The sequence below is a fragment of the Medicago sativa genome, chromosome 5 (genome assembly GCF_051527215.1).
Source record: "Medicago sativa cultivar Bolivia chromosome 5, Bolivia_mono, whole genome shotgun sequence".
Taxonomy (NCBI): Eukaryota; Viridiplantae; Streptophyta; class Magnoliopsida; order Fabales; family Fabaceae; genus Medicago; species Medicago sativa.
Genome location: NC_140753.1, coordinates 78,964,299 through 78,975,767, shown reverse-complemented (window position 1 = coordinate 78,975,767; position 11,469 = coordinate 78,964,299). Strand labels below are relative to the sequence as shown.

General features: G+C 32.1%; 1 protein-coding gene and 1 long non-coding RNA gene across 2 annotated transcripts; both read left to right on the top strand.

Annotated features, from left to right (window-relative positions):
* The first annotated feature begins 356 nt into the window (after positions 1-356).
* LOC146925433 (PTB domain engulfment adapter) lies at positions 357-2,459 on the top strand. Its single transcript, XM_085710337.1, has 5 exons — positions 357-573; positions 721-802; positions 913-1,071; positions 1,252-1,318; positions 1,597-2,459. Exons 1-4 carry the CDS (start codon positions 394-396, stop codon positions 1,314-1,316), a joined length of 486 nt encoding a protein of 161 aa, XP_085566463.1. The 5' UTR covers positions 357-393; the 3' UTR covers positions 1,317-1,318; positions 1,597-2,459.
* Positions 2,460-6,710: 4,251 nt separating this feature from the next.
* Positions 6,711-8,001, top strand: LOC146925432 (uncharacterized). The gene is made up of 4 exons (XR_015010495.1): positions 6,711-6,813; positions 7,042-7,411; positions 7,533-7,686; positions 7,786-8,001. It is a non-coding gene; the product is annotated as an uncharacterized LOC146925432 (long non-coding RNA).
* The last annotated feature ends 3,468 nt before the right edge of the window (positions 8,002-11,469 follow it).

The window sequence follows — 11,469 nt, the reverse complement described above, 5'->3', positions numbered from 1 at the left end:
ATTGACGTTGACTTGGTCAAAATCAATGGAAGTGTCACTTTTACAAAATGCACTAAAGATAGACCGTCAAAAGTGCAATTTTTAATGTTAGGGCCAAAATGGCTAAGTTTGTGAAAGTTAGGGATCAAAATTGCATAGACTTATTGTTTTTATTAACGATAGTCAGCATTCAAATCCATAACCATTTACCAAACCTTTATCACTTCGACTAACCTAAGTTAAAATTTAATATGTACCACCCGTTTTGCTCCATTCAATTAAAGTCATAATAAAATGTAAAGCAAGTGGGACCAAAATTAAGTTCCATGTATATTGAATAAATTTGAACCATAAGTTTCTCTTACAAAAGTAGGATTGGATAAATATTGTTTATTTCTCTTGAGTGACATAGAAATGGAATCAGTTGTATCAAAGACAAGAATGGTAAGAGGCAGAGAGGAAGTGTATGTGGCAGCAATGCCTCTAAGGGCTTCAAAGGGACCACCACAATTGCTTATGTCTGCTGCTTACTCCCTTAATATTTGGGATTTGCAGCATTTCATGGTCATCATCAAACCTTCCTCACCTTCAAAGGTTTCAATCCTATTCATTCCTCTCCTACATTTTATCGGTTTTTCGTTAAAAAAAAGTTTAGGCGAGTTGAGTCCGAATGTTCACCATCGACGGACCTCAAGCTTAGAGAGCGTCTAATATATTTTTATTGCTTGTATTTATTTTCAGGTTCTAGTTTTTGATTTTCAACCAAAAGATCCTGAAGATATATATGCGGCACTAGCAGTTTTATCTGGTAGAGCTGTGCCAGGTCAGATTTGGACTTAATTCATAACTTGTGAACTTTCTGATTGGATTTTTCTCTCCATAAATATTCACTTTCTTTATATAAATCACCAATTCTGTTCATATAATTCTCAGGAGCTGTTCTTGTGAGGAAGTTAAAAAGATTGCCGCGAAGCAAATGCTGGTTGGTTGGATATGCAGAAGAAGATGCTGTGGAAATGGCAAGTGAATTCAACAAAAAATGGGAAACAGATTTGAGAATCGGTGTTAATGATTGTCGCGATTATACCAATGGTAATAATGTTGTTTAAACAATGAATCTCATGTTACAACGTCCTATGTAAAGAATTATGTAGCATCCATAAGTGTTTGTATATTATCACTAATCAATATATCAATTAAATGATAAATTTTTAAATTATGAATATCTATGATCATGATTCAATCTGAATTGAATTTTTGGTCAATTTATAGGTTTGGTCAGACAACTCATTGGTGAAGAAGATGTGCTGAAACGTTTGAGAAACCAGGGTAGCTAGAGGTAATTCATACACTTTCTAGATGATCATTACATTGAGTTGCTTTCCTCTAGATCATGCTATGATTTCACCATATTGAACTGTTTGAGAAACATGGCATAGGACTCAAAGAGAAAATGAGAGATGGAATTTGGAATACTATCCAACCAAAAACTATATGTCAACATGTAATTAACTTACTAGGAGACTAAAATAAAGGAATGGTAACAGATTATGACGTTATTGTTATGAGGTTATTCTGGTTTTTAACTGATTTTTTGCTTGTTTTATTGTGCTGCAGATAATGTGAGAAATGATTGTCCTCAAAGCCAAATAAATCGAGGAAAGTGATCTTGGACGTGGAATAGAAATTAAATTTATATAAACATTTGATTTAATAGATTAAATAGACCTATTCCAAATACATAATAACTCTTTATTTTTACAGTAACTTGTAGCAAACACTTAACATATGGATGAAATAAGATGTTAGAAAAATTAAGAGAAGCAAACATGAAAATGTTATTGATGTTAGCAATTTTTTTTGTCTAATTTAGAAAAAACCTCTTATATAAGAGAAGAAATTATTTCATCCATATTAGTTCAGATGCAGAATCTAAATCTGGTAGTTGCCACAATACATAGTATTTCATCCATATGGTGATAAACATGTCCTAAGGAACTGGAGTGTTGTTCAGAAAAAGAGACCAAAAATAGGAGTAGTTTTGTTCAGCCAACTGAATTTATCGAAAAACATGTTCAAAATGAATAGGTTGATGTTAAGTCTGGTCTTCAGATTGTTATTAAAATCGATCTTAAGACCAGTCTAAACATCACACCTCATTCTTTGTGAACACTCTTTTCAATAAATTAAATGAATTGAAAAAAACCATTCAAGCTTTCAGGTCTTTCTTCCTGAACAACACTCAAAATTCTCAAGTAAGGTTTCAGTTCATATTGGAAGAAGTTGGACAACAAGCTCATTCTGAAATGCTAGTTGTAACAAATTACCTGCAAAATAGGGGCAATAAGAAGGAAAAAGGGGGAACGAACAGCATCAAAGCAACAAGACTTGTGCATTTATCGAATAAAAACAAGTTTTCTTTTGTGTGTGAACCAACAAGAAGGCAAAGAATCAATATAAAAGATTCAAACTTATCTTCTCATGTTGATATTAAAATTTGACTTTTTTTTTTTTTTTTGTCATTTAGTCTATTGGATAGAATTCCAAATTTCTTAAACAAATAAATAGAAAAACCGAAATTCGAATCCCAACTTATGTATATAGTATAATTTAATGCCCATATCTTATTATATTTTTTTTTACCAAAACTGCTTATAAAATAACGAAAAGTGCATTTGACCTGACTTTATTTTAGTTTCTATACTCATAAAGGTAGAAGTAGGACCAAACCATATTTTATAAAAGGTCTAACAAAATAAAGGACCATATGTATAAAGAACACATTGTTGATATAAGAGGCTTCTTAATAAGGTTTCGATGCAACTTGGTATTTAAAAGTAATTTTTAATTTAAATAAGTAACAATTGTCAAACAACTTTAACTTTATTTACAAAATTCTTATTTATAAATTTAATTTTAAAGAGACTTTTATGTCTAAAAATAGTTGGACCAAATGTAACCTTAATATTTATTCATCTATCCCTCTTACTTGAAATATAAAACAACAACTTTTTTTTAATAATTCTAGTTAAATAAGACGCATCACTAAAAAGTGTACTTATTGCCAAGGGCACTAGTAACTTCATGAAACATAGGGTATCAAATGAGCCTCTCATATTATATCTTATAGGGTTAAATAAGTTTTTCGTCCTTATAAACATATCAAATTTTGATTTTAGTTCGTAAAAAATAAAATGAGATGTTTTCACCCTTACAAAAAATTTTGTTTTGTTTTTGGCCCCTAATGGATATAATTTTGATATGTTTTTGACATTTTTTTAACATAATATGAATATATAAAAATTGAAAATAATAAACGGACATAACATGTATACAATTTTCCCTAAAAAAAAAAACATGTATACAATTTGAACATAAAAGAGTTAGAATTTTGACATTCATATGAACATAAAGTGGCCATAAGGACCAAAAACAAAATAAAAAAATTTGTGAGGATAAAAACATTCAGTTTAATTTTTTAGAAACTAAAATCAAAATTCGTTATATTTATAAGGACGAAAAACTTATTTAACCCTTTCTTATATTATACTATGGCCTTTTCAGTTTTTTAAATGTTTGGTAAGTGAAAAAAAAGGTAAAAAAATTAAAATATTTCAATTTTCTATGGTGAATGCTTAATAAAAATACCAACAAATGGTAAGATGAAAAATTATTTTGGTTAAACTCTTTACACTTTGTTAGAGAATGCAAAATCTATTATTGAATAGTCATTTTGGTGTGTTGAATTGTGTTTTGCAGAAAAGAACACCGACAATTGCTAATAGTAGTAGTAATTTTTAAGAACATAGAAAAGACTATAAATTATAATATGACAATCTGAACATTCCCATATAGAAGTAGAACCATATCTTTTATAAGATAACAATGATCTACTATATCATGGCAAAAACAATACGTTCGAAGTTTCCGAGAGTCTCAAGGGTGAAAGAAAATGGATTAAAAAGTAATGCCATGATAGAGTATAACATTACTTTTTAATCCATTTACTTTCACCCTTGGAACTCACGGGAACTGTGAACCAATTGTTTATGCCATGATATTATGGATCATTGACTTTCTTATGAAAGGTATGGTTCTACTTCTATATTAGTATTAGATTAAATTAACATTCTTAACTTGTAACAGGAATGTTCAGATTGTCATATTGTAATTTGTAGTCTTTCCTATGTCCTTAAAATTACTACTACTTATTACGAGTAGTTGTAGGTGTCCTTTTCTGCAAAACAACACACCAAAACGAGTACTTTTTTTCTTCCCACAAGCGATGCATTGAGCATCACACAAAATATAATATCAAAAAGAAGATAAAATACATAAATAAAATGGAAGACTTAGCCAAGGACCTTTTCAAAATGTAATTGGACTTACCCAACCTATTTTTAATGTACTCCATCCTGAAGAAGTCAGACAAATCTATCCACAAAGCTAGAAGAGGAAAGGAACACATTAAGCCAAAATTGGCTAGTCTATCTGCATAGGCATTTCCTTCCCTATATTACTATTTAGATATAAACAGTTTAACCCCATATTTCCAAGACTCCAAGGAACCATTAAGATGGACTAAAAAACCTTGAGGGACAAGCTGATAATCAGTTTCTAGTCATGGATGAGTCTATTGTTTAGAAGCCGCGACTTCAATTACAATCATTGCAGCATGCAGTTCAACATACAAATCATTACCTGGACCTAGGTTTTGAGAAAAGAAGGCAGTGCACATACCATTGCCTTGATCCAACTCTAAAAAGGTGGAGACCATATAACTTCCTTGATGAAGGGAGCCTTTAGAGGATATATGATATAATACCCTAAATATCATGCATTGTCCGTTTTGTAAAAAAAAAAAAAAGAAAAAAACTTATTGTCGAAGGACAAAACCAAAAACGTAAATTCCTCAATATTTCAAGTCTCACTTACAACATTTATCTTTTGTAACTTTGACTTGAAGATGGAGCAATATTTTCTATTTCTTTATTTTGGTTTTGATAGAAATGTGTATGCATTTATCAGAACCAAAAGAATGTGTATGCATTAATCATATAGAAGGATTTGCCTTAACTAAAATGGGAAGTACACTTTGGACAGAAAAGTGTATATTATAACAAAAGACATCAATGCTCCCCTGACATATCGATTTGGATCTCTAATTTTGAGGTCCAAATCAAAGAAATTCTAGATAAACTGTTTAATCAAGCGCTTAATTAATAATCAGTTATCACACAAGTCTTTATGTATAAGCTATTGTCCTGTTTGGATAAAAAAAAAAAAAAAACTTAATTAAGTGCTTACATCATAAGCATTTGTCATATATGTACTTATGTGTAACCTATTTCAATAACAAAATATAAAATAAATTCAAACTGATTTCAAATAAACTGTTACATAAATAGTTTATGAAAATAAGCTGAAAATCAATCATTGACATGACATAAACTATTTCCTTAACCTCTCTACAAAAATCTCACAAGTGTTTATATGTCAATAATAAAAGGGAAAATGTGATTAAATAATTTTAATATAAGTTATAAGTTGTTTTCATAAACTTTGAAAAACTTATTGAAATAAGCTAAAGCGAGTGTCCTTAAAAAAAGCTAAAACTAGTGAATACATGATAGAAAGATATACCTGCAAAAGAGAAGAGAAAGTAACTTTCTCTTTCTCCTCTCTTCTGCAGACATATCTTTCAAAGTTCCACCAAGAGCCATGGATGAAGAAATCAAGAAGGAGAAGAAAAGCCAGGATAGGGTAATAAGGAAGAAGGAGAAGAATATAAGTAAATTTGGTTAATTCTTTTCTGACTTTTTCCGTTCATGAAACAATACAACTCCTATTTCTATGGATCTTTTGCAACATGCCTCTTGATTCTTTTTTTTGGGAGAAAATGTCTCCCAACAATTTTTAAGTATGTTGAAAATGTCTCCCAAATTTTTTTTTGATCCTTGCAAAGCAAATAAATCCTAAGCATAGATGTAACAAGACCAGTATGCATACTCGTGCCAAGTATGAGATTATTTTCTTATTTGTTATTTTTACTATTATTTCAATGTCTATTTTTAATTATTAAATGAAAAATTTGGTAGAAAATTATGAGATTAAAGAACATGCAATGATTTTTTTGAGGGGTAAAGAATATGCAATGTTGGTTTAAAGTTGTTTTACATTGACATCCACTCACAATTTTTTTATTTACTACATCATATTTGATAATTTTAAAGGATTACATTGATACCATTCCAAACAATTTCCAAAAAATAATTTTAAGATATTTGTTGGTATGTATATCTTAAAATATTTTTTGGTATATCTTAACTATTACACCATAGAGCAAATGCTGTATTTTTTATATTAGATACTATAGATACATAATACAAAGAGTGAATGATGTAATATTTTTTTTGGAAATTTGTAAATTTGAAACCAATGAAAACCATAGAGAAAATGCATCTGCAAGAATATCACATGAATACCCATTTTCATACGTATCAAACCGTAAACACCGCGCATTAATTCCAACCGTTTTAGTTTTGCAGAATTATAATTCAAAGATTTAAAAAAAGTTGTTTGTTGAACAGATTAAAATAAAGGATTTCAAACATAAGTAAAAGTTGTGCTAAAATTAGACTTCAGTAACTATTTGTTCAATGGTTCATATTGATCGATTGTATACTTTCTAAAATTCAAATATGACTCCACCTATATCTCATATCTCATCATTCGTTGACATGTCGAACTAACGAGGATGAGGGTAGTTCACTTCAGCCTCTCATACTGATCTCTCCCTTAGAGGTGATCTCTGATCTCTTGAATTTGTAAAAGGTACGCCGATCAATTCATACTTGTACGAATTAGCAATTGTTAGCGTGTCATACAGTTAATGACTGCCAGCGTTGCATATAGCATCTCATTTTGAATTGCATGATATTTTTTTGCAGTTATTCTTTAAAATGTGAATGAGTTTTAGGATAATGAATTAGTGGTTAGTAGAATTACTTACAAAATTTTTATACTAAACCTACAGCTCTAACGACGTTTGGTCATGAACAGATTCAAGCTGCATTTCGCACAGATGAAATTCGAAGGACTCCTCGTACACCACAAGATGAGATGAGAGAAAGTATGAGCTACTTTCCTGAGACAATTTGGAATGGAGTGCCAAATTTTTTACGTCGTGTAGACACAGCTCTAAAGAACATTGGAGCAAACGAATGTGTAATGTGTCCCATCTCTCAGACACATGATTTGTTCAAGGCATCAAATATAATAACAAAATTTCATTAAGCGTTAAGTAGATGATTCTTAAATACTTACTTCTGTCTTCTTTGGCAATTGTCTGTGTGGCGTCGCAACGACGAGCTCTATGTTGGGGATGATGAGCTGCATGTCTGCTTAATATGATACACAAAACATTATATTGGTGTGCATTATTCTGTTCCTAATTGCGAATGTTTGACATCATTATTGAAATTTACTATACTGAACAAAATTTCGGACCAGCACTGATGTACTATTCGTAACAGATTTTTAAAATGTCGCAGATTTTTGGAAATAGATTCCTCCAGAGGCACCGTATTGTGTCATTCTTCTCGGAGTTGTTAAGGACAAACTAATACACGTGAACGTGCTCACCAGTTATTAGCTAATGGGAATTCTGAAATCTCGGAAGAGACAACCTTCACAAAGGTTGAGCAGGTATTATCCTCACAACAGTCCAATACACTGTTAATAACGGCAATGGAATCGTTGTTCCTGAATAGTTACACTCTATGTAACGTCCGTATTTTCTTGTAGTTTCTGGAGCCTCTCGAATTGTGTTATAGGTCACTCTGTGCATTTGGCAGCCGACAAATATTAGATGAAAGACTTCTCGATTTCATGCATCAAGTTTTTACATTTGGACTTTCACTCGTACAAGTAGATTTCCACCAAGAGTCAGACAGGAAAATTTATGTTATGGATGCAATCACAAAACACTTGGAGATTGGATCTCGCCGAGAATGTTCAGAGGAACACTTATCTGAGCATAGTGGAAAGCACCCTCTATTTGGCCACAATCTCACTAAGACAGAAGAAATTGCTGATATTATGGAAACTTTCCATGTCATTTCAAAACATCCCTCAGATAACTTCGGTGCCTATAACATCTCAATGGCAAAATCCATATCTGATGTGCTTGCTGTCGAGCTTTAACAATGTGAATGTCACGTGAAGCAGCCCTTTGAGAGTTGTCCCTCTGTTTTAAAAGCTCGCTGATCTCGAGCCTGCTCCTGCTGCGGTCACACGACTTTTCTATATAGATTGGTTACAGAAACCTATTAATGGAAAGGAAGAAGTTATGATAGGATACTCAGATGCGTAAAGATATATTACGTGCTCAAGTGTAGCACAGGACGATATATTACGTGCACAGATGTAGCACACGGGACGATATATTACGTACTCAAGTGTAGCAACAGTGAAACACTGAAGTGTTCAAATGCACAAGTGCTCCTCTCCGAACGATTGTTCAATAACTTCACCTTGAACTGTTACCCGAAGTGAGCGGTGAATAGTATCAGGTGGCTGCGACAATATAGATCAACAACTACGATGAAAAAGCCAATATTAGAGCTCCAACTACTACATGATGTACTGATAACAACATCAAAAATCCAAGCTTAGTGTCCCAAATCCTTCCCAAAGGACGTCGATCGAGTTGCACTGTCCGGTGATTCAATGCGCGAAAATGTCGTTCAAAATTGATCACATTGAAGATTTTAGATCAGGGTTATGCTCTTGAGTCTTGACTGAAAAAGGGATCCAATTCCTCATCATGGTTTTTCCAAATGCCATAACAATTTTTTATAGTTGCTGATGTTGTGTAAATTCAGCCATGCCTATCATATAATTAAGGTTGCTGCATTATAACTAGTTGCCAATTAATGTTCTTTATTAGGATGGAGAACATACTCCACTCCTCATTTATTCAAGACTATTGAGATATTTGTGTATTTTTTCGTAAGATTTTCTTAGTATTAATATTTTCTCTTCAAATTATTCCGGGTAATTTTATCATCTTTATTGCAAGGATTGGAAACAAGATGTGATGTAATGAATTCCAATACAACTTATCAAGAGAATAGACGAATGATTGATTTGGTGGAAAAAATTGAGTAACAAATTTGGTTTTTTTTGTTGACATTTAACGAATTTAATCTAATAAATAATCAATAATATTTTCAATTTCATAAATTCATAGTACTAGTTCAACGAGTCTTATAATATATCAAGGACCAAGGGAGTACCACAAGGGTCTAGTAAAGTGTTTGGTGCACTATGTGTGAATATTTTAAACTCATGTACTGAATTTAATGGAGGGGATGAGTAATTCACCTGCTGAAAAGTTAATTAATATTTTTTTTTGGTACATGTATGTTTTCACTCATCTTTATTTTGTGAAGCCCCAATACTCTAAAATGGTTAAGAATTGTGTTTGACGCGTATCCGACACCGACACATTCCAATATATTCTGATACGTGTATTGGAGAAGTATCAAACAATTACTATTTTTTAAGTGACTGATACGTGTCAGATACGACTAACTTAATAAACTGATACTTTCTCGGATATTAATATTTCTTTTTTTAGTTCGCAACTTCTGTCTTGCGTATTTCCTTTTTAAATATTAATAATAAAATAATAAGAAATAAAAAAAATACATAAAGAATAAAATAGCCTGGGGCCTTTGGCCCTCTTTTGTGCCAAAAAAAAAAGAGAATAAAATAGCCTGGTTGTGCCATCAAAATTAGGGTTTCTCACCTAAAAAAATTAGGGTTTCTCGTCACTACCTAGTGATATCTATTTTCTCCTATTACCGCCGATTGCCTCGATCTCAATATCAATTAGGGTTTCTCGTCACCACCTAGCGATATCTATTCCCTCTTATTACTATCGAATGCCTCAATCTCAACATCAATTAGGGTTTCTCGTCACCACCTAACGATATTTATTCCCTCTTATTACCGCGGATTTCCTCAATCTCAACATCAATTAGGGTTTCTCGCACAACTTGTGATATCTATTCCCTCTTATTACCGCCGAGTGCCTCAATCTAAACATCGCATCACTGATTCCTTACATCAATAAATCCGGTGAGATCTATTACTTTTATTTTCTCTCTAATGTTATGTTTCTTTTGTTCTTCTCTCTTCTCTAATTGGGAAAAAAATTGTTTGTTCAATTAGGGTTTCTTGTCACCACCTAGCGATATCTATTCCCTCTTATTACTATCGATTGCATCAATCTCAACATCAATTAGGGTTTCTCGTCACCACCTAACGATATCTATTCCCTGTTATTACCGCGGATTGCCTTAATCTCAACATCAATTAGGGTTTCTCGTTAGCACCTAGTAATATTTATTCCCTCTTATTACCGCCGATCGAGTGCCTCAGTCTCAACATTGCATCACTGATTCCCTACATCAATACCTTCGGTGAGTTCTATTATTTTTCTCTTCTCTCTAATGTTATGTTTCTTTTGTTCTTCTCTTTTCTATTATTTTTCTCTTTTGTTTCTTTTGTTTTCAATCTAAATTAGTGTCAACTATTAAATAGTCAACAATAGACAATGATGTTCTTTTTTGATAGTATTACTGATGTTCTCTTTTGGTGGTACTGATGATGTTTAAGTATATTCTATTTTTTGTGAAAAAAAATATGTAATTGTCATTTGTTTTGATCATTTTCATTAATGTAAATGTTTGTGTATTATCATTTGTTTAGTTGTTCTTATACATTGTACACTTATATTATTAATTTTAAATTTAATTTTTTAATAATCTACTGAAGCTGTATCATATCGGGAATTTTAAAAAAATTTCGTATGACTGTATCGGAAGGGGTGGCAGCCCAGGGCACCACTTTTGTAGGGGCACCAAAAAATATTATTTTACTTAGTACTGAGTTATATATATATATATATATATATATATATATATATATATATATATATATATATATATAAGGCATATCAAATGAGAGCACTACTTATTGTGAGAGATGAGAGGAGTTATCTATGTCCATTAGTACCGCTGAGATTCAAAGATCACTTTTAGGGAAACACGTTACTTCTATTTCCAATAAAGTATGCAGCCACGGCCACTCTTCCTCCGTCAAAACAACAGTTCCTTTCTTCTAAACCCAAAAGACTCTTCCTTTGCTTCTGCCCTCATGGAAATTACACTAACATCTATTTCTCTGTCTCTCTTCTCACCTTCACTACGTCGACCGCAAAACTTATTGAAGGTGAGAAGAGAGACAAAGAAATAGATGTTAGTGTATTTTCCATGGGAGCAGAAGCAAAGGAAGAGTCTTTTGGGTTTAGAAGAAAGGAACTGTTGTTTTGACAGAGGAGGAGTGGGCGTGACTGCATATTTTGTTGGAAACAGAAGTAACCTGTTTCACTAAAATTGATCTTTGAATCTCGGCGGTTAA